This window comes from Macrosteles quadrilineatus, unplaced genomic scaffold (genome assembly GCF_028750875.1).
Source record: "Macrosteles quadrilineatus isolate MER2022 unplaced genomic scaffold, UCM_ALF_1.0 Scaffold_8__2_contigs__length_117827958, whole genome shotgun sequence".
Classification (NCBI taxonomy): Eukaryota; Metazoa; Arthropoda; class Insecta; order Hemiptera; family Cicadellidae; genus Macrosteles; species Macrosteles quadrilineatus.
The window spans coordinates 6,231,265-6,255,779 of NW_026542601.1; the positions used below are offsets into that span (position 1 = coordinate 6,231,265).

Below are 24,515 nucleotides of genomic sequence, written 5' to 3' on the forward strand. Positions count from 1 at the left end.
AGTCATAGTAGGCCACTAACCTGGATATTGCCCTCTCTTTAGGGTCGCCTCAATCTCCATTGGCAAGGCTATTTGAAGTGGAAATCAATTTTAGTTACAGTCTTGAATACTTAGAATTGAATAGTGTTGACTATGTTGATATTTTTTTCTAATTAGCTCCCGTTATTTGTTTTGCAAATAAATGTATCAAAATACCCAAAGTAAATGAAATTTCTTTTGGCATTCATTTCAATACTTGGGTCTTATATTTTACAATCAAGAGTACGTTTTATTTTTAAACCTACAAGAAATTTTCTATATTTTTGTAAAAAAAACAATTACTTTTCTGAACAGGATGTAGTTTTCTCGCCGACTCTTTAATATAAGCACGAGATACCTTATATGTTATGTGTATTATTGTTAGTTTTTCAAATCGGACGAGTTTCAAGCAAACGCAAGGTGAACAACCAACATAAAATTTATTTTTATAAGGGTTTTTCTATCATTAAAAATATATTTTAATTATATATTATTAAAATATATGATTAAATATATATTATTAAAAATATATTATTAAAAAAATAAGCTCAAGTATTGTTTATGTTTTTTTTTCTATATGTTTTAAACTCAAAATAATCATTAAACTATATAGGCTTTAGTTTAAACTATTGATCGGTTGAATCAGTTAGGTTCAAGATACTGTATTACTCAATCAAAAATCATAAATTTGATTATTTTTCCAATATGATATTCATTTCAACGCTGCGGAGCAGCATTTGTTTATAAATTCACTTGTTATAAAGTATTATTTTAAAACATTATTCAGTGATGATTTGTTAAAAAAATAATTTGTTCTGGTACCTCCTCAGGTACCAGAATAAAATCTGCGAGGTAAGGATAGGTGAATAATATCACATCAAATTAAAGGTCTTTTTTAGAAGAATACAATGCCGCAAACCCGACCTCAAACGGACAACCGAGTCAAAAATGGCAGCTTTGCGAATATTGATAAAATAGCGACAATAATTGAGATAGGTTTTTAAACATTTAAAGAGATAAATGAATGAGCGTTATCTTATCGGTTTAAATGTCCCTTATCGCGGAACGCCATTCATTCGCCATTCATTCGCGACATCGTCCTTGGGTATTTAAATTTATCTCTACTATGGAATGTCATTGATTTTAATTTATACTTTTAAAAATCGTAACTTCGGAACGAAACGTGCTATTGGAGTCGGGTTTTCGCCGTTGTGTTTCCCCAAGTAAAATCTTCAAACTAAAACGTATTTTTTTATTATAAAATAATTTTGAATATTTTGAAATATACAAAAATATACTTATTCCACCAGGTTGTTTTATTGTCACCGTTGCCTAGCACCTATTTATTATTATTCTTTCCGATTCCTCATACTATTTCTTCACATAACCTTAAAGTTTTAGTTGTGTTGACTATCAGTGTGCATTATTATTGTGGTAAATAGTGGTAATAGGATATAGCGTGGTGAAATATAGCGTTCGAACCACGAACCGAAATTGTTTTGCAGCTCTCGATCATTTTAAGTTCTTTCTTCGTCTCGAGCTTAAAAACCTCATTTTCGGTCCAAGGTACGAAATATATTATCGTCATCTGATGCTAAATTTTAATTTGTTAAAATTTAACTACTTATTAAATATGTTAAACTTTGTAACTTGTCACACTACTTGAAAAACGTGGCCAGTTTAAATTTCTCAACCATTATTATGATTACTACTGTTTTGTTATATGGTAAATAAATTCATTTATTCATTTTTTTTTCAATAATGACCAATAGAGTCAACGTGCCATTAGTGCATTCATAAGCTATTTACACAGAATAGCGATCTAAAATTTACAGTTAAGGATTTTTTTTATTTATTGCTTTCCATTAAAAAGTTTGTGGTTCTTCCTTAAGAAATGCAACTGGTGTTAATAGTATCATAAAGAATACATTAAGTGAAACCCTAAATATCTAGTACTAAGCAACAAAAACCCATTATATTTGGTATATACTGTATTAGACCTGTAATTTCAATATTTCAACTCTTTCTAATAAATGGCAAACAAATTACAATACGGTTTCCATGCCTATATCTCGGGGTGTCTTGGCTATTATCGCAATGACATCCTACACCTACACCACAATGAAGCCTAAGGTTATTTGTTAGTAGGAGGACGCCATTAAAGTATATGACTGCCGCGCCTTACGATCATCCGTTGACTCAGCGACTGTAGTGCGGGTCTGGGTGGAAAGAATATAGGTCAACTTATTTCAAATGCAACATTTATTTCATATTCAGGCATATCGTCAACACAAGTTGATTAAGTTGAAAGGGTGTGGTCTACTTGTTAAAGCACAGGACTTCTATTTTGAGGCACGAGTTCAAAAGTTACCAGTTTAAAATGTATTTTTCATGTTATTAAACCGTTATCCGCTGGTTCGGAGTACACCTTAAACTGAATGGTTTACATGTTAAAAAAAACAAAAAGGGTAAGCATCACGATCAAGAACTCTATATATTTGAGAACATCCTCCAGTAAGCAATGGAATACAATTTTATTTCAAACTCACAATATCGAAATTAATTGTTAAAAACAATTGGCAACATCTCAACTTCCAGTGACTTGTTTTTTCCTTAATTTAATTCACATTCAACTGTCCTACATTGAACTTAAAACTACTTCAGTTGGCAAAACTACTACCGATAGAATGTCTACTCCACTATTCTAAAGTCAATAACCTTACTTAACTGGTCTCATTACTAAGAAATTGTAAGAAATTACTAAAATAATTTGACCTGTTTCTGTGTGTAAGCAGCAGATGGTTAGGTTCATAGGAAGTGCTAAGTGCGACTTTATTGAGCACAGAAGGACAATTGCGATGGAGAGGTCCCACAGTGGAAACAATAAAAGAAGGCAATCACAATAAAAACGATCGAGATGTCGTTGTATATGTACCGGAGGGTGTAAAATTCTAAGTGGTTGAGTATGTGGATTGTTTATAACAAAGAGAAAATGCAGGTTTGATTATAGTTACATAAATAATATATTATCGTCAGACTGCCAGGTAAGTTGTTTTCCATACATACATTGCAATGCTACAGTAGTTATTTTTATCCCTATAGAAACTAGAGTAAAGAATATTTTGGAGTTGCGGACATCAGTTGTACATTTTTCCGATCCCAGTAGTTCAGTGATAGCTTCCTAGCCAGACGTTGCTAGTTCGAGTCTAGCCATCTGCAATAACTTATCGCTGTGGTCACCAATGGCTCGTCTATGTGACTATTTCCAGGACAAGTACTTCACTGTCTCCACACAGAGACAGACCAACAGCTGGTAGAATTATATAAACTGTAGATGTGTATATAATCACTGCGGGCTGTGAAGGGTTACAACCAGTGACCAAACAATCCGAGTACAACTAACACGTATTTAAGAGGTTGTTCAGTGTGTACGCCTGTGAATTTTTTCCAGTTGTACTGAACTGACTGATCTGACATTCTACACAATAAAAGATCGTGAACCTAAACCACATGTTGGCCAATTCATCCTCTCGGGCTAGTTCCATGGACATCCAATGTTTAGAGGTTAAGCTATTGGAATTACATGTTTATTATAAAGATAACAGAAATAACCCCGGCTATGTTTACGATTTTGCTAATTACATTTGCTTTATGGATTCATTCTGATGGATGATTCGGAAACATTTATCTATATGTTTTACTATTCGGTTTTCTTCTTCCCCAAAATGAGTCCAACCTAAATCAACTTCAGTCTTGTAACCTCCTCCACTATAACTGAATCTTTTAAGGTATCTGGTTCTTTACAAGGTATCTGGACCATTTATTAAAACTCAATGGTCCAGTTTTCAACCATTAAAAATATTTTGAATTTACATAGGATCTTTCCGACAACCTTTCCGATCAGCAGGTGACACATATACCACTATATCCACTCGTAGTGTTTAATTTTCCTATATTTTTTACCTTTATTAGTTCAGTGGCTGGCAGAATTATGAAATATTACTCATTAGTTGCTAACCATACATACCAGACTGAACTACGCAATTCGTCCCTGCCAGACCACATCCCTCGCAACAAAGCTACAATTATCTTCTGCACCAGTGCGGTTCAACCAAATAATATCACAGACATCCACAAAGGGAAATGTTACCTGTATAAATATAAGGTTATGTTATGTAGGTGTTTTTTACGCAACTAAGTTACAATTATTTACTGCACCCGGTCAGCGATGCTGAGTTTTGCTGAACACTGCAACACTGCATCCACAAAGAAAAAGATTCCCTCGTAAAAGTCAGCGTAAAGAGTTATGTAGAGATTTTTCCCAATGGAACAAAGTTACAATAATTAACTTCTGTGATCAGTCAGTATGTGAGGTCCGACCAAATAATATCACATGTTTGTAAAACATTTTCTATGGATAAAAGAATCAATTTATATGTACAAATTCCAATTTATAAAGTAATTGCATGGATTTGTTCTATGTAAAAATACGATGGTTGTGGAATCGTCTTCTGCGCCGTTACTGTATTATATTATTATCATATATTTATATTTTTTCCCACGTATATTAACTTTTATATCTATACTTTGTTGTTTATTAACGTTGAAATTGGCAATTCTATTGGAAATATATATTATGATATAAAAATCTAATGGTATTTTAAAATATAAATACAGTACCAAAAATGGTAATAGAACTACTCACACTTCGATGCTGACCGTGGGCTTTGCCCCTTGGCTTAAAAGTTCTGAGGTGGGGATTTAAAAAGTAATATTTATTGGTCTCCATGGCTGCAATGAGAACACTCACAATGTTTACATTTGCTTTGAAATTTCAATGTAAACAAGAAGAACTACCAAATAGCATATTTCACAATTTCAGACAGCTGATCCAAATAAGTTAAATATAATATTTTCCACAACTATATGGTTTATTTAATCTAAAAATTTATCATAGATTATTTATTCTAAAACCATGTCATTGATTATAGAAATAAAAAAAGATTCTATAACCATTGCTGTATTAACTCAGGCCCTGCTATAGATTTGTTTAAAGTGTCCAAGCTATGGAAATAATGCCATTGATATATTTTCATGGGAACAGTATGAAAATTACAATTTATAAATGTTTTGTATGCATTTGGGGTTTTTTTGTAATTCTAACTGCTTAACATGTTTTGGATTAACTTAACATAACTTTCACTTCACATTGACCTTTTTTTACATCTGGGTAAATTTAGTGATTGTGTTTTGCTACACCTATGCTTAAATTAAACTAAAGAATATCATAAATAGCTCAAATGTTGGCCGTTTAATTTTGTGATGTAAAATCAGTGGTATAAGTGTAAGTATATTTAAATGGTAATACAAAATAGTCCTGTTTTATCTTAACATAGCTTGCAGTTCACATTTACTTTATTGCATTTGACACATTTATTATTTGTATTTTGCTACACCACTGATTAATTTAAACCAAGAAAAATATCATAAAACTAAGTTGTACAGTGTTCTTTTGTTTCTAAAATCAATGAAATTTCTATGCCTATTTTTACTTATTGGTAAGTGTAAATATGTAAAGGCAAGTGACTATGGAACTAATTAAAGACTATTTTAAAGTCTATGACTTTGCCTCAGCTGCGACATGATAAAATAAAACTGTGCGAATCCTGACATTTTTGTTTATCTTCTTGTAAAAATTTAGATTTGAGAGACGGTTTGGTATGTATTCATATATCAACATTAATCCGTATTATGCTTATCAATAAGTTGGCTTCAGTTTTATGTTTATTTTAAATGTCCTTGTTAATCCATCTAAGTCTCATTCCGATTTCATTTCATTTCGGCCATGAAACATAAATGAGTATAATGACATTGGCATAGAATATTATAACGAGTATGTGATAGGGACATCTTCTATAGTCTTGAACCCTCACAATCCATTGATGAGATGTATCATCTGGCTAATCACCTTGTTCCTGTGAACTTGACAGGATGACCAGATGCAGGATCCAGTTCAGGACCAAGGATACTGAGTACGTTCACAGCTGATAGTAGTAATCAGCGTGACCTTGCCCTCACTGCTCGGTGACCTTGAAAGATAACCGCTCTGAAGATGGTCCACATAGCTGCGGATAGCGACTAGTTTATACTAATATTTTGTCCTCCAACGATAATGTTTGCTATATAGGCCAGCACGATTCTACAAGCTACTTCGTTGTAACTTAGTTTAGTTTGGTTTTATTTGTTATTTTTGTTTGTTTATTAGTATTTGAATTGTGAATTAGGTGATTAGAACAAATATTTTATATCTGATGGAGTGGCTTGGTCTATAAATTGATAGAGTATGTAACTAAGAGAGCGATTTCTTGGTTGCAATAAAATTCATTCTTGTGGTGTAGTGACTCACACCTTGCTTTGTTAATGGAGTTCCACTCAAAAGTCTTTTGGGCACATGAATGAACAAACGCCAGTTTAAAAGATTCCATAATATTCTTAATAAAAACTACAACAAAACATGAGTTCTCAATATATACACCTAACGACAATAGTTTTCCCTTTAACGTCCCTTTTCCAGCCGTCCTACTCAGCCGATTGTTTTAAAGCTTATGATCTAATGCACCTGCGAATGGTAATTAAAAAGGTGATTACCCTTAGGGCCTCACTTCCCTCACGTTTAATTTATTTGAGTCCATTTTCAAGGATGAAGTTATGCTGACTAATTATTTTACAACGGTTTAAATGTTGATTGTAATTTAACAGCTGTTCCTTCAGTCAACAAACTCAACAAATTTATAGTAAATTAGTAGTTATATATACCTGATAACTGATATAAACAAACATAATCTTGATAAGGTAAATGGGCATTGCATTGGATTCGTTTTGCCTCGGAGACAGGTTTTGGACCATATTACACTGGGCAATTTGTGTACTAGGACCTTTGTCATTTTTGAAACGGACATGACCTGGGTTTGCTAAGAGGTGTGTTGTAGTTATTGCTCGCCTGATAAAAATTTAAAGAGTTTGAAAAGATTGAAAAGTTTCAATCAAGAGTGATGACAGGAGCTTTTTGATTTTTCAAAATGGACCTAGAAAATTTCGTTGAATATTGGAGCTTTTAATTAACTTATCTTGGCTAAATGAACAGCTGATCGTAGAAAGTAACAAAACTACACACACTCATTTTTCGGTAAAAAAAATATACACTGTTGCATTCCTGTTTTAATCGGCTAAATGGTTAGAAGCTCATAGGCCTAATAATGAATGAGTTATCTGTTTGTTAATTTAATAATTATCAGGTATAAAGTTTAACAGAAAGTATGGCACACTATTTCAGTTGTAATACCAATTACAGGGTTGTTTTTTATTCCAAATTTCAGTAGTAGTGTTTTCAAGTATTTGTCCACCAGTAGAGATATTTAACAGATTGTCATTCAACCTTTACTTTGTTACTGTGCATAGTGTTTTGACCCAGGCAACGCTGGGTTTCACCATTGATAAAACATACTTGTTTCACTGCTAGTTGTTTAATAACTTCGACAGAGATAAGCGTAGTAGCGGATCGTCACACAGTTTGTCTCTACGAAGACAGTCACGATTGCAGACTCCGGCCTTGACCGTGAGGAGTCATGCAGTCGTGAGTCGTGAGAAAAAGTGAAACAGAATTTAACATTCCCGTAGCAGCAAACCTGCGGACTAAACGGAATCCCAACAGCTTCCTTGAATTTTAATTGAAAATTTAATGTTTAGTAGAAAGTATACTATGATCCATACCCAAACATATCTGCACTCAATAATTATAGGTTTCATGCTAAGCGTGAAAAACACTCGTTTAGGTCAAATGAAAAAGTCCCTCTGTGACTTAAAAATGTTTCAAATTTGTTTTACATGTAAGTGTAGCATATGTTGGGTGTTGTTGCACTTATAAGCGGTGATTGGGTTATTATCAATAAGATTAACTAGAGATACGATTCACTGCTTTCAGCACTTATACAGTATATCGTTTCTGATTAATATATTTGTAAAATAATATAATATACAGGGTGGCTGAAAAGTAACTTTCACCCCCTCTTCAACTATTTGAGATATTTGAAATCGGTTTGCGGCAACCTTCTCAGTTATGGGGGGCTACAATAATGATGGCTGATTTTGAAAATTTTGCTCTTAGGGGAGTGGGGTTAGGGGGTTGCTTAAGATTTTTAAATGCAAGTATAGTCGAGTTTAGTATCATTTTACAGGTCTTGACAAAACTAAACAATTGACATAAAGAAACCCAAAATCGGAGCACTAATAACAAAATGGCGCCCTAAAACGTTTCAAATCCAAATAACCATGAGGGTGGCTGAAAATTAACTTGCACCCCCTTAACTTTTAAGATATTTGAGATATTTGAAATCGGTTTGTGGCAACCTGTTTCGATATGAAAGGCTACAATAATGATGGAAATTTTTTGACATTTTGCTCTTAGGGGTAGTGAGGTGGAGGGTACTGTAGCTCAAAACTATTTTAGCTGCCATTTTGTTATTAGTTGTCCGATTTCTATTTTCTTTATGTAAATTGTTTAGTGCTGTCAAGACCTGTAAAATGATACCAAAATCGACCATACTTCCTATTTGAACATGTTTAGCTACCCCCCAACCCACATTACCCCTGAGGGCAAAATTTTCAAAATTAACCATAATTATTTTAGCCCATTTCTTAAGAAGGTTGCTGCAATCCGATTTCAAATATCTCAAAAGGTTCCAAATTTAAGGGGGGTGCAAGGTACTTTTCAGCCACCCTGTTAGTTTTTCAGATTATTCGTATTTTAACATAACTTTAATATTTTCATAATATTTTAATATTATCTGATGTTGTATACAATCACTTGTTTATGTATTTATATTTAAATAATGATACATTTATTTCTATATGTTGCCTCTTAAAAAACTCACATTTCATCCACTATTTCACACTCTAAATAAATTCAGCAAACTCACAAAAGTTTTCTCATACAATTACCAACTTAGGTTCTTGTTCCCTCTGTTGACTTTCTTGTACAAAACACATTACATCAGCCAAGTAAGGGGGTCCCAGTCGTCACCCTCCTCACCCTTCACTGGACGTCGGTCATCACCCCTGGCCCTGGTGTCGCGGGTGTACAAGGTCGCAGCTGTGGTCCAGCGGAGGATGTTATATAAAGATGTCGGAGACGCGGCTGTCGTCAGTCAGTGATCTACATCGCATCTCGCACGACATGAAGGTACGAATCTGTAGCACTTAAAACATTGTTTTGAACTGTTGTGCTTTGTGTTTAATGTATTCTAAGATGTTTAGTGATTTGGAGACTCATCTGTTGTGCTTAAATTAAAGAACACTATTGTAAAAGTTTTTAATTAAACTTAAGAATACCTTTAAAATTAATTTTTTTATTGCACTATTTTTCTGTTTTATTTAGGTTTTCATGTTACTTATTTCTTTTTCTTTCATTATTATTTTTTATTTCACACTTCAATTATTTTTTGCTATTTATATGTGTTGGTATTATTGCTAATTCTACTTTTCTATATTGTCAATTTTTTACTGAATTTATATAAATACTTTCTAAACATGTTATAACATTTTTCATTGTATTATTTCTTATAAAATTTGTATTTACACATTCTTAAATTTTAATTTTTATAGTAATTTTATTTACCATTGTTAAAGAATAAATTGAAACTTTAAATCTTTCAACAAATATGTATATCCTTTTTCTGGATATTTCATATTTACATATACATTTTATGTTAACTTCTAAAAATTTTTCTTACCTAAATATTTTTCAAACTGTAGTTTCCTTGCATTTGTTACTAGAGTCTAGTAACACTCAAAATAAAAATGGTTTACCTAAATTGTATTCCTTTAAAATATAGTAATAAATTGGAACTATCTGTCAGTGTTGTTACTGTGCATGTTCTCTATATATTCAATGTTTACATGAGTAAAATTTACATGTTTGCTTCGTGTATTTTGTTCATCAAAATAATTTTACACCAGCATTGTGCTATTGTCATTGAGGAAAATAAAATATAGGGTTGTATTCCATTACAATAGCTTATTAAACTATTGTCAAAACCTTCGGGGTTTTTTACGAACAATTTTACCGATATACTTTACGTGTAGCTAAAAACTCCTCTTTAAAATGATGCTCAAATTTAATTTGATAAAAGGTTCAACTTAAAATTTCTCTATGCTGTGAATATGTAAATGCTTTGATATCGTAACGTTTTTACGTTAGTTTGATGGAACGCTGTTTACATTTTTCAGTGATCATCAGAAGGTGTAACGAGAAACAATTGTCGTTTGTTCCAATTAAATTTATCAATACTCAATAATTGTACATAAATAAATAATTTGGACGGTGCTAATTATGTTTTCCATTAATTAAAAGTAGTGATAGACTTTTGTGTCCCTCCAGCTTTGCCACATTAAAAAAGTTTCAAGTCAAAGTTTTCTTAAATGAAAATTACAAAAGATTTTCTATTTTTTACATAGTGAAGGTTCAAATTTATTTATGTTTGTGCTGCTCTCAATGGAAGTCGAAGAACAACCAAATATAAATAACGTTATGTCGCTTAGGATAAAATAAAAATTAAAAACTTCTTTTGGGTATTAAACTCAAATAGTTCACCATAGTTTTTACTAATTAAAACTTTACCTAGTCAACATGTTTTAAATGTTTATTTCCCCTAACAATCAGTTTCATAAGTGAGCTTATTTGATAAATTGATAAAGCATATTATACACATTTTTCACCAACGTAAAAAGTCCTCGCAGGGACCACAAAGACACTAACTTCCCAGATAATTGTTTTTATTGTAAAGAGAAGTAATAGCAGTTTTTTTAATACGTGTTTATGGTGTGTACATGTTATACTTCAACGCGTGTTTTATAGTGGCTTATATCTTTAGCCATCCTTCTTTCCAAATTTATTTTGACTGTACAAACTATTTTAATTAAAATGACAAATTTACCACCAAAATAAAGACCTCGGTTTTTTCAAAGTTCTGGAGTTGCATTTTTAAATTCTAACTTTAAATTTTAAAGTAGGTATGTCACGTTAAAAATTCTTAGTTACAAAGATTGGCCATTTATAATAAAACTAATGGCACGTACCAGACTCTAAAGGGTCTGACGAATACCATAATTACCATTTACCAACACAATACATAGCTGCCAAGAGAAAGTTATAAACAAACCATCAATTATTCAGCACTAATTAATTCAATAACATGAACAAAACCTTGATGATTTCTACGGAATAATATTGGGGTTTTTTGTATTGAACATGATTTCCTACTAATTACAATACACTGAGTTTGTAGCAATATCTCCTAATGATTTTGTAATTCTGTAAATTATTTTCAAATTGTTTATTCTATTTAGCACAGTTTAGAGAAACAATTCCTACATACGAAAATAAGAACGTTTCTGCGTTTGCTATGCGTACTATTTTTATCAACGAATTTACATATTATTTTGGCTATGAGTGTTAATTAGGTAGCTTCAACTTTTCATAAATATACTTTTAGATGGGACTTTTATATACAATAAACTAAAAGACTTATTTGTAAACTAAACACAATCACAAAAAAGTCATGTAAAGAAAATTAGGCAATATTAGCAGTTTTTGCTGAAGTAAGTTGTTTGGTAATACAATGTACTGCATTATCGATTAACATTTTTTTAGTTAAATATTTATCCAAAACTACTTTCAACCAGTTGAGCTGGGTAGCTGAGTCGTCGTAGAATGTGTCCAGTAATCGGATCCTGACAAAAGTCAGTACCTTTTTGATGGTTTGAAATACCACTGAGTCACTGAACTTTTGATAAAGTTGACCAAGAAAATTACAAAACAACACAGTCTCCTTCATTGTATACATGAAGTCTTCTTTCATTCATATACAGCTGGAGACTTTTGTAATGTAATACTGGTAACACAATAGTAAGTCATCCTTGATAACAACAACAAGTGGAGTTTGACAACCTTGATGTTTACCCCTAAGTGTATTTTATTACAAAACTCGACAAGAAGTCTACCTTTATAAGTCGTAAACTACTACCATATCAAGGTTCTGCATTACTATCGCGTACTCAAATGAACCTTAACCCCGGCGAAGTGGAAGTCAACAACCAATTTGAGGTACAAAGTTTAACAAGCTTCCGTAACCAAACCCTGCTCCAGTTCAGAGTTGCAACAAGCCATTCGCTCACGTCTGGACGTTTGTTACGTGGAGTGGAGCGAGCAAGTGTTGTGCTTGGGATGACAAGACCATAGATCATCGTGCTTGTTGTGAGGGCACTCAAACTGACGCAAGAGGGAACGCAGACTACCGCATCCTTTAGTGGTTATTGTTGCTGGGTTGTTGCAATTTAACTTTTAATACAGATCTAGTTTTGACGCGTGTGGATTGACTGGCAATCGTTCCAGTTGGAGATACACAATACTTTTTTTAATAGTCTGTCATAGTAATGATAGTAACTTGATTGTTGCTGGGTTGTTGCAATTTAACTTTTAATTCAGATCTAGTTTTGACGCGTGTGGATTGACTGGCAATCGTTTCAGTTGGAGATACACCGTATGTCATAGTTTGCCATTTTTATGATAGTAGCTTGATGCTTAATATACAGTATACCAGAGTCATAAAATGCATGAATGCCGAGTAATATAAACTACAAATAATGGATTATGAATACGTTACAAAAATGTATTATAACGATGGATCAAATTTATTCTCAGAGCTAAATAAAACATGGCTTACTATTAAAACCCTGCATCCGTGTGGCTTCGACAATTGGTAATGGTTGATGTAATTGGATTGTTTAAATGTTACCTATTTTAAATTCAACTATTTGTTAAATTTGACTTTTTCTCGTATAGTACCTACTGGATTATAATCTTTCTAGTAAACGTTAATACCTGATGTTTCGTATGGCTTTCATAGGCAATTTCCTATATTTCTTCTGTACACTTAACTGTAAACATTTACAAGATTGTAATTAGCCTATATCAAACGTTTTATAACCACAATCGTTTTATACCAGTCATTCCGATCCCCTACCAGATAAATATACCGCTATTGTAAAATTCAATATGTGCCGTTTGAAAAAATGTTCACAGTATAAAATTTATATATATCGAAAAGTGTTGTAAAACGTACTTTTCTACCCATATGCCAAAATACGTATTGTGTGGATACAAGCGGTACAAGCAAAAACTACCCGTGTATTCTATTCACAAGTATTTCCTCCAAAAAACATAATCACCTAGCAGCATCAAGTGACAAAAACTCGCGAAACAATAAAGTTACACCATGTAATTTATGATCTTCGCACAATAGCATAGGCAGATGGGAATAACACCTTGGAGTTTATGAATGGGAAGTCGGCCAGTGGTAAAAACCATGATGTGGTAATGAATGAATGCAGTGTCAGAACTGACAATATGTCTGAGAACCTGCGATGATAACCATTCTGTTGTAGATCTTATCTTAAACGCTCTCTCAATGGAGCAAGTGCCACGTTTTGTAATTATTGTGATTGTTCGTTTTAGGGGTTCGTTGTGGACGTTTGAGGTGTTCCGTGGTTTTCAAATTAATAGTTGTATCTTGTTGTTCAAGATTGTATCACAGACAATAACCATTGGTTGGTCTATTGTCTCTCATTGTGTATAAAAACTTTGGTTTTAGAACTGGTTTATCCTTAACCCTACATGACAGGTTATATTGTTATTTACCATTGTTATTGCCACATTGTTATTTACCATTGTTATTCATATTGCTATTATGAAATTGAGGTGGTATCTGTCTGTCTGAGCAGCTGTCACGGCTAAAATACTAAACTGATACAGCCAAACACAAAGATTTTCCACATACCTAGGAATGTCATAGGAATATTCACTTCTCTGAGTTCATCTCGGGTTACGCCCCTGTCCAAGGTTTTGAGGTGATGTTTTCCAAAAGTAAAAATTAGTCTCCATGGAAGCATGAGAAAATTCACAATGTTTACCTTTGCGTTGACATTTCAATGTAAACAATCAGAACTACTATATGCTTATTTCACAATTCCAGACAACTGATCCCAACAAATTAAATACTATATTTTACCTAACCCGCTATGTTACACTTCCCTATCCCAAGCGTGATGTATACTACTTCTTTACTTCACGAGTGAAGTAAAGTTTCAAAAACTCACTCGGTGAAGTAATGAAACCCATTTAAACAACATTGAGTGCTCAACTTAAAAAATTATACCTCTATGGAGCAAACTACGTTCAACGCTAGAAATCAGCTATGAGCTTAAGTTCTATTATTTTATGTATTTTCTTTAAATTTCTATCTTTCATCAAGATTATTCAAAGTTCAAAATACCTTATTAATATAGCTCTACAGAATACTATTCCCGTTTCAAATTACCAATACGCCACAAAACATAACTACGTTATGACCAAAACAAAATTATAATTACATGATTTTATGGATACCATCTAATTATCCAAATATTATACGGACATCTAATACGTGATTTTTACCCATGGAGGAAAAAGGCAAAATACTTTTAATAATTTTCGATTAAATGTATGATACAACTATTTTAAACATCAAAACAAGCAAAATAATAATAATTATCTTAAACATCAAACTACCTTATGAATATTCTACACAAAACTCTTGTAAATTAGGATTCACGAACCCACAGATAAAACTATACTTTCTCTCCCATGAAAATATTTTAGTTATAAAACCAACACCATATTAAACTGGTGGTATTTCAAACATATTTAAAATTTAACATTATGAATAATTTAAAATATAGTTATTAAAAAAAAACTTAACACCCTAATAAATATTTCTACAAAATGAGATGCAAATTAATTCCAATTATTTCAGAACAAAACAATTTCAGCAATTCCATGACAAAATACCAATTACGCGTTAATTGTTGGCAGTTTCGGCTGCATTTTTCCCGCTCTGGCTACAATTAGCTGCAGTGTACCAAGTCCCATTACCATTGTCACCTTACGTAATGGCCGGGGACAGATCGTGCCGCTATTACTCGCATTACTTGGTAATTTCCAGGTGAAGGTCTTGGGCTTGTAACGCACTTCGCACATTACTTTTATATTACCGTGAGATTCACCCAATTCTGAAATATACAGAGAACAACTTACCGCCGTTAGTATCTCAGACAGTATCCGATTTTTAGGGTTTATGAATCAGAAACTTGATTTTTTCTTTAAAAATGAGAAAATGTTCTTAAAACAAGTTGGGTGCTGCTAGACGAAGGTTAGCGCTCGTATTTCAAGGTCAAATTTTGAGGGGTTGGCGTTGGCCGATTTTCTTTCGGACCGTTTTTGATCATATAATTGAAAGTTCCATTTGACATAGATAAAAAGAATACAAAACCATTTACATAAATGGCAGCTTTGAAATTATTATTAAAATCACTAATTTACGGACGGATTCATCCTAAAATATGAAGTTGAATAATAGGACATCATTCCGTACCATTATATTTTAGGCAAACTAATTTACCATCCATCCTTTTCCATCATTCCACCATTCCTGAAAAAGAATGAATCAGCCTTTACTTTGGCAAAACGAGAAAATCAAGTTGAAATTCTGAAAATAGTTTTATATTTCTACAAAAATTAACTAGAAATACTTTCTTTGGCAAAATCAGTTGAGGTTAACAAGAGGGAAGCGTAACGTACAGCTGATTTTTTTGATTCCAGATGATTCCTTAGGGATGAAAAGGACTGCCTTAACACATGTATTGAAAAATTATTGACAAATTTGTTTTCCTGCAGTGTTACGAAATATTATATTTCATCACTAGGAGCTAGAGTAACTTAATATTTCAGTGAACTAAAGAAACTCTTTTTAACACTAGTTCAAGTTAAATGACCGACGCGAAGCCCAGTTTGTAAAATTAGCTAGGGTCGAAAAAAATGTTATTAACAATATTTTTTGTACTGCGCCATTTTTAAGCTAATTAAATCACAAATAGATAATTTCGTACATAGTTCAGACTTGGCTTAAAATACCCGTACTTTGGGATTATACCGACCACACCGATAAATCCACTTGCAAATAAGTTTTTAATTAGTTAAAATAACATAATCTTCTAACCTAAACTAACCTAAAACATAGTCCAACCTTAGGCTAGGTTAGGTTAGGTAATAAATTATTAGGTGTGGTCGGTAAAATGCCAAAGTACCAAAATACCTACATTCGTATGGACGCTATTTCATAAAAAAAGTATTAGAGTATTACTTTTAGACCTATGTATTGGTTCCTAAATTATTTCCATTTTGTTTGGCTATTGTATGCCAACAGAAGATGTCACCGTTATTTAGAAGTAATACGTATTACTCCGCCAAAACATCAATATATTCAAATTCATCAATGTTTTCGTAATGTTGATACTGTAAATGTTAAATTGTCGATTTTATCGTGTAAAAATATACTGTGACACGGTGGTAAACAAAAAAAACTCATAAAACTAAGAAATCGTATTTTAATTTATCACGACTATTTTATTCCACATGTTTAGCGGACGAATATTACCCTCAGAATATGTGAATAGCTTTAGCCACGCAACCAATGTATTGATACCCCCGCCGCAGCAAACCTGCAGACTTAGCGAATTTCCATTAGCCTGACGGTATATAGAGATTGGATTTACACTAAAATGCCTCCTTAAAAATATCACATTTATTTCCTATGTAAATATAATAAGTTTAACGAGTACTTAGGTTTGCTGCAACAGGAAGGGTTAATTTTTTATGTTAATAGTTTAGTAAGAAGTTAATGTATTTTCCAAATGTGATTAAAATATATTCATAAACAAGCAAACTACAACAGTTTACTTATCCTCCTTAAGAATAACATGGGAATTTTAAAATTAGAGATTTTTGGAATTTTCTCCGTAACCATTAGGCGCATAATAACGCTTCAATAAACTGAATTTTTTTTAACTCTACAAAATGGTTTGGAAATAAATTGCTAAATATTAAGCTTTTATGGTTAAAAATGGGAAACCCCAATTTTTACCCCATAAAACCCTCCATAAACCCCTGTTCCCATAGTCCAATCATGCTGGTTCGCGAACTCGTTCGAATAAACGCAGGTTTACACGTTTGCACCAAATTTCATCAAAATCGGATGATTTTTGCTCGACTTATCGCTTTAACGGACACATATATAAATAAATATTAATGAATTTGAACGGATGGTGTTTTTGGCCTCTAGATACCTCAAAACGAACAAGTAAATTGGTCCCGGGTCCAGGTCTTACATGAGTACTACGGTAATAGCTTATTCCCTATAGGGGAAATTCGCAAAAAAACCTGCTGCAGTATATAGAGACGTTCCTTTTTCAGTCGGTAACCATCGTATGCTAAAAGCGCACACAAATCCTTGCTAGGCTGGACCTAGTATTTCCCAATCACCGTTTCCTAATGAGTAGTTCCTGGACCAGTAACTGTATTGTCCATCAATTTCGCAACCTTAACACCTTTCTCTCTTCCGCCTCCTTACCGTTCATTTCCTTTACGTTATGACATCTTTTATAGCATAAGGAAAGATCAATATGTTTTCAATATAACCAGCTGGGATATTGTTATGTGACCTTGTTTTATGTTTGCATATTTTTCTTGTGCCGTTAAAATAATTAATAAGTAATTTGTAATTTCACATATATTTGAAATATAATCAAATAAACTTATTTTTCCGTCTTTACATTACATTTTACCATGTTTTTATGTACCTAACAATTCTGCGTTTTGAATGTAAGTATGATCCAGCTGTAGCTAGGTTTATGTTCAAATTCAATGTAGCTCGCATAGAGGACTATTGTCAACAGTATTACAATTTTAAGTGATTGATTTGACATAAATTGTGCTACGGTTAACATCAAGTTGTTTGTTGTAGTATTTTTCTTAAAAGATGGATGACATACAACTTGAAGTAGTAATTATACCTCAATTTAACGACGTCCATTTTCATTTTATAACTAGATGTTACTTCAATCTGAAAATGGGATATCCTCATAATCCATGGGTACGTACGAAGGAACGTATTCAACTTTTGAAGTAATTTTAGTATCCAATTAAACATTTCAACATAGATTGATAAATTTATTGAATAGATTGAGACTCAACTTAGTGTTCCTCTATACAAGTTTGTAGCTTATTTCCAAACAAATTTACACTGCATTTCTAAGTGAACACATTTCAAAAATTGTGTCACCGCATGCATACAACTACTGTCTGCGGCTAACCTACCCGGATAATATGCAAAGGATTTTATCTAACATAATTACGTATGCGGGGAACCTTTGGTCTCATTTTAGTTGAGTTTGTAATTATTAAATTACATCTCCGTTGTTCCTTAACTTTTCCGTCCTGGTGGTGGTGGTGTACCCGAGTGTGGTTTCTTGAGTAACTGTTGTATTATATCGTTCTCCACAGTTTCAGTCTAGGTTATGTTAGTGCGGTTAACCTAGAATTGAGTATCAACATTATGTTCAGACTGAGTTACATCCGTTACAGAGTTACTCGCCGAATTTGGAGTAGCATATTGTGTCGAAAATAACAAGTCAGTGATTCTTGGTTTGCGTTGAGTAGAGTCAGTTTTTTTCAATTCACAAATCAAGTAATTCCTATTGAGCTGTCCTTTTGTGTGCATGCGCAATAAGATTTTTTTGGCTCGAAACTGGCTTAGGATTTCATTAGCATTATTTCAATATATGGTTGTAGTAAATATTTAAATTTTGAAACTGGTTTCTGTCTTATTACCGAATTTCTAACAAAGCCACATTAAAAAAAATATATATATAAACTGGAGTATGCCACATCGACTGTCATAGTATCTTACTTAGGATTGATATAGAATTTTAAAAGAAGCATTCTCTGTTATAAGCTCATTCCGTTGAGGCTCATTGAACCATCAACCATGCTCTGATTGATAAAATTATTTTCAGCTAATTTAAGAGGTTTGACTTTGTTTTGTCCATAGTAATATTTTGCCTCATGTTTCGCAGGTTTGCTTAAGCAGTTTAGCGGTGCTGATGTGCCTGGGGGCAGTTTGGGCAGAGCCCCCCGTACCAAACTACTCCACGACCAACGAGGATGCCTTCGCCCCTCCTCCACCCTCCGCCCCATCAGCTTCCTATGGTCCACCCTCGTCATCGTATGGGCCACCTTCACGCGGCAGGTAACCATAGGTTTAACTTGGTCAGAAAATGTATCCACAGATGTATTCAAGTTAGTCATAGGGGTTAGCTTGGTTGTAAGGGTCGCTAGTTTAATTCTAAGATAGGTTGTCCACCATCTGTTCTTGATAGTTCTTCTGACAGATCAGTTGCTGCATGCCTTGCTTCCAGATTATAAAGCTTTCTTGAACGTTTGAAAGGTAATTTGTTAGTAACTCTTGACTTAGTTACTTTGTCACGTTCCTTTCTGTCAGTAAGGACTACAATATACTTTCCTACTATGGATGATAATTTAAGTTTACTAAAAGAATTTATCAGTTTGAATTATGGAGATTAAGAGATTCAACTTATAAAGTTATAGAACGAGATTGTAATACCCCCGTCGCAGCAAACCTGCATACTAAGCGAATTTCCATTTACCCGGCTTGATTTCTACTAAAATATTCCCTATAAATTTTCAGATTTATTTCCATTTTTAAATAACATTAATTTTAGTGAGTAGTTAGGTTTGCTGCTACGGGGAAGATGTTGAGGTGTGTTTTTTCAATTGAAATATTGATAGCTTAGTATGAAATAAACCAAATTGCCAAATTTGATTAAAATATATCCATAAACAAGCAAACTACAACAGAACCGTTTATTTATTCTCCATAAGAATAACATGGGAATTTTAAATTTACAATTTTTTTAATTTTCTCCGTAGTCAATGAACATTCAAAAACACTTCAATATACTAAAATATTTGTTTTTTTAAGCTCTTCAAAATGGTCTAGAGAGAAATTTAGAAATTTAAAGTTTTTAGGGTCAAAAATGAGAAAAACCCATTTTTACCCCATAAAACCTCCCATAAACCCCTGATCCCATGGTCCGATTATGCTGGTTCGCGAACTCGTTCGAATAAATGTAGGTTTACACGTTTGTACCAAATTTCATCAAAATCGGATCAATTTTGCTCGAGTTATCGCGCTAACGGACATATATATATATAAATATATATATATATATATGAATTTGAACGGATGGTGTTTTTGGCCTCTGGGGACCTCAAAACGAAAAAGTAAATCGGTCTCGGGTCTAGGTCTTACCATGAGACCTACGGTAATAGCTTATTCCCTATATGGGAAATTCGCTAAAAAGAACTTTCTTATAGATAAAATCTTAGTTTATGAAAGTATGCATTAAATTTGTTTATAATACTTATTATTTTTACAGTAACAGGTTCGGCAACAGTAACCGCCACACGATGGCAGTTCTCAGACCCAGTGCCAACTATGGCGCACCCTCGTCATCCTACGGTGTACCGGGGCAGATCTCTTCGGCGCCGAAACGTCCAAGCTTCGGGGGCAACCGAGGGTTCTCTACCGGGGCTTCCTCTGGTGGGTTTGGAGGCTTCAGCGGGGGCGGTCACAGTGGGGGTGGATACAGTGGGGGTGGTCACAGTGGAGGTGGATACAGCGGGGGCGGTCACAGCGGGGGTGGATACAGTGGGGGTGGTCACAGCGGGGGTGGATACAGTGGGGGTGGATATAGCAGGGGAGGCAGCAGAGGAGGCTACAACTACGATGATGGAAGCTCGGTATGTATACAAAGTCTTATTAATTATGTCACAAAATTCGAATGCATTCGTACTTTTTAACCACACTATGATGTTTTTGGCTGTATTACATGCGTTAATTGGTGGCTGAAAGTTACGTTTTGCTGGCCATGCCAGCTGTCATCGAAATTTGGGAACCGAGCAGGTTTTTACAGGCCGGGGCCGCAAAATCAGCTGTCCGCTTGCTTACTTAAAACATGTATGCATTTTTAATACACAATCAAAATCCATAGCATTGCAATAGAATTGTGTTATTGTCGCCGTTGCCTAGCAACTATTTTATTTTTATTTTTGCTGATTCCTCAAATTATTTCTTTACATAACCTTAAAGTTGTAGTTGGTTTGACTATCAGTGTGCATTATTATAGTGGTGAATAGTGGTAATAGGGTATAGTGTGGTGAAAAATGGCGTTCGTACCACGGGCCGAAATGGTTTTGCAGCTCTCGATCGATTTAAGTTCTCGACTTCGTCTCGAACTTAAAAACTATCTCGAGCCGGCAAAACCTCATTTTCGGCCCTAGGTACGAAATATACTATTGTAGCCCTAACCTCAGATACTTTTCAAGACCTACTATTTCGCCAAATGTACAAGCCTTGCAGTTTTCAGTATTTACTTACCAACGTATCGGAACCATAACTACCAAACCAACAACCTCAAAAATCTGAACAAACCTCAATATTTCAACCAACCACTTACCACTGAGTCCTAAAAGACTAGGCTTCACTTGAACTTGTGATACGCGTTTAAAACACACGTAACGTCTTTCAAAGAGGATTAATCCCTATAAGAGTATAAGTAGGCTCGTTCTTTACTGAAACTTTACGGGAGGAGAATACTGTACCGTCAGTACTGCTAACTTTCCACACTGAATTTAAATTAATTTTTCAGGAGCCTGCCAGCTACCAGTTCTCCTACCACGTACAAGACGCTCCCTCAGGCAACGACTTCGGCCACATGGAGTCCAGAGAGGGTCACGTGGCCAAGGGCATGTACATGGTCCTTCTGCCGGACGGGAGGCGACAGATCGTGGAGTACACGGCCGACGAGACAGGATACCATCCGACGGTCAGGTACGAGGGGACGGCCACTGGGGGCGGCTACCCAGCCAGCGGGGGCGGCACTGGCAGTGGAGGCGGCTACCGTTACTGAACACCTCTTCAGAAACACTCTGGCAACAATGACTACCCCCACGAGCACCACACCGTCGTACTTCGGCGTGTAAGCCAGCGTCGTCTTGCCGATTGTTTATCGCTTTACGAGTTACCAAAAGTTACCTTTGAAAGTCATTATATTAATGGCTCGTTTGTGACCAAGTTTAAAAACTGTACCTTTGACTTTTGTATTGTAGTAGACACAGACCAGCTGTAGCCAATTAAAAATTAACTTAGTTCAATGGTCCTCTAATAGAGTGTGCTGCTAAATTTATTTTCGCATAATCTTTGTACTGTGATAGTTGATGAGGTATAAGAAGCTAGATTTAGTAATCAGTTGACCTTTCAGTTTTGCTTAGTGAAACAATTGTTGTATTCTATATAAATTTACATCTGTGCCACCAGTCGTTGGCTCAACTGGACTACGTAATTGTTTATCCAAGCCTACTCGTAAATCTGGCTACAACTCTAACATGTGATTGAAGTGTATCCATGGTCAAGTGTTTTACAGTGTGTATTTTGTACAAAAATTTTCTTGTTTCATTCCACTCTATTTTAATGTAAGTTGTTTTTTTTTAATTTAACAGCTGTTTTTGTAACATACTAATATTTCAATGTGATCCCGTTGTAAATAACATGCATTACTACCAATGATGTATAACCATTTCACTCTAATTTTAAGGAAAGATAAATTATTGTTTTAGCTTTTCGAGTCTTAAAAATTAGAAATAAAATTTATTACGAAAAACAATTATTCATTTTTAAATTATATCACCACAGTAGTTTTATTCTCTCTAGTATTTTGTGTTCTCGTATAAGGATTAGCTTTAACTTAGTAAATAGTGAAGAAGATGTAGTTTTAATTTAATTGTAAGTATTTTCACAATAAAAGTTTGCACAAATATGGATATTGTTGTATGTATTCCTGCTTCCCATTACGATGTATAGCCTTGATGTAACCCCAAACGTAAAGCAAATTCCATATGGATAAAACCGTCTAACTTTTTGAGATTGTAAAAGGAATGTATTGGACTAGATAAATGTGGGTGGTCTCAAATTGATAGTAGGTCTAAACCGTTGAAGCTTTTGGCATGTTTCATTAGCCATAGGTTATTTACACTTCAAACGAAAAATACTATTATTTTGCGTTTTGTGCAAAAAGGTACGAATAAGAAGATCAACATCAACTTGGACAGATCAAGCAGGATAAATAAAGGAATTGTAAAATCAAACGTTTATCCTTACGTTAAATTCCCATAACATAACATAATAGAAGAAGACATCCCATCTATATGGATCAGCTGTCGCCAATGTTTTACCAAAAAAGAACGTAGTTGTGTGAGCCAGTCACAGATTGCGCTAGTGTCTAAAACTCCATTTTGTACCTTATTTTTGGTTACTGGCATAGTTGCTGGGTCACAACAGTTGCTATAGCTCATAATAAGTCATTCCATCAGTTTGACTTGGTAAAAACCATCGTGTAATCGGCAGAAATCAGTAATTTAGATCAGCGCAATCTGTAGGTGGCTCACATCAACTAAGACAAATTTGATTAAAAACCTGGCTAACAAATTTGATTAAAAACCTGGCTAAAACTTTAACATGGGGATGGAATGTCTAGTAATAGTCACATTTCTCTCGAAGATACTACTGTATTGAGCTTTCAGACAATTTCTTCGACAATATAATTGTTTAAATAGTACGGATAATACATGTTTAAGTAATTTTTTTTTTTTTTTACGTCACATTAAGTCAATTCTCTTGACAGGTGATTTGTCACAAAGTCTAATGCTACATTGATAAATCTAAATAATAAAATAGTCTTTTGTTATGTGGATGAGATTGTTGACAGTCCATGAATATGCCGAAATCACTTTTAAACATTAATGCCAATTTGTAAATAGAAGAGCTAAGGGTTACAACTTTAAACTGAATAAATAAATCTTCACGATGTGTTCTACGAAGACTCTGACCACTGATCGTACAGCTCTTTTTTGGAGAATAAATATTTTTGGCCTGGCTTGATTTGCCCCATACAGTAATCCCATAGTTCATAATAGATTAAAGATATGCGTGATATACTTCTACTTGTGTTTTTAGATTAGTAGTATTCCAAAATATCGTAAGAACAATTGTTGCTCAGCGTAGTCTTTTTGATAGGTTTTTTATGTGTTTTTGCCAATTTAGTTGTGGATCAATATCGATTCCCAAATATTTTATTGACTGTTGTGAATGAATTGAATTTACGTTTGTATTTAATATAATTTCTTGGTTAATGAAGTAAAATAGAAAATGTATTTATTTAAGACGCGAAGTTAGGTCTAGCAAGTCCTCTCTACCACTTAACCTTTATAATATTGGTTAGTATTTTATGCAGAAACTTAAATTAGTAGAGTTTTACCACATTCATGGAAAGACCATTTACTGCATACCAGTCCCCGAGGAGTTTAAATTCTCGAGGGATTGACTCCTGTTTGAACTCATTGTTAATCCTGTACAAATTAGAACAGTATCATC

The 24,515-nt window shown here is 33.9% G+C and overlaps 1 protein-coding gene across 1 annotated transcript; it reads left to right on the forward strand.

Annotated features, from left to right (window-relative positions):
- The first annotated feature begins 9,196 nt into the window (after positions 1-9,196).
- On the forward strand, positions 9,197-22,838 carry LOC128999527 (pro-resilin-like). The gene is made up of 4 exons (XM_054426094.1): positions 9,197-9,256; positions 19,081-19,253; positions 20,464-20,827; positions 21,736-22,838. Exons 1-4 carry the CDS (start codon positions 9,197-9,199, stop codon positions 21,994-21,996), a joined length of 858 nt encoding a protein of 285 aa, XP_054282069.1. The 3' UTR covers positions 21,997-22,838.
- The last annotated feature ends 1,677 nt before the right edge of the window (positions 22,839-24,515 follow it).

Coding starts and splice junctions, on each gene's coding strand:
- LOC128999527 (XM_054426094.1), top strand. CDS start 9,197: ATGTCGGAGACGCGGCTGTCGTCAGTCAGTGATCTACATCGCATCTCG. Junction 9,257..19,080: donor GCATCTCGCACGACATGAAG/GTACGAATCTGT, acceptor CATGTTTCGCAG/GTTTGCTTAAGCAGTTTAGC. Junction 20,828..21,735: donor ACTACGATGATGGAAGCTCG/GTATGTATACAA, acceptor TTAATTTTTCAG/GAGCCTGCCAGCTACCAGTT.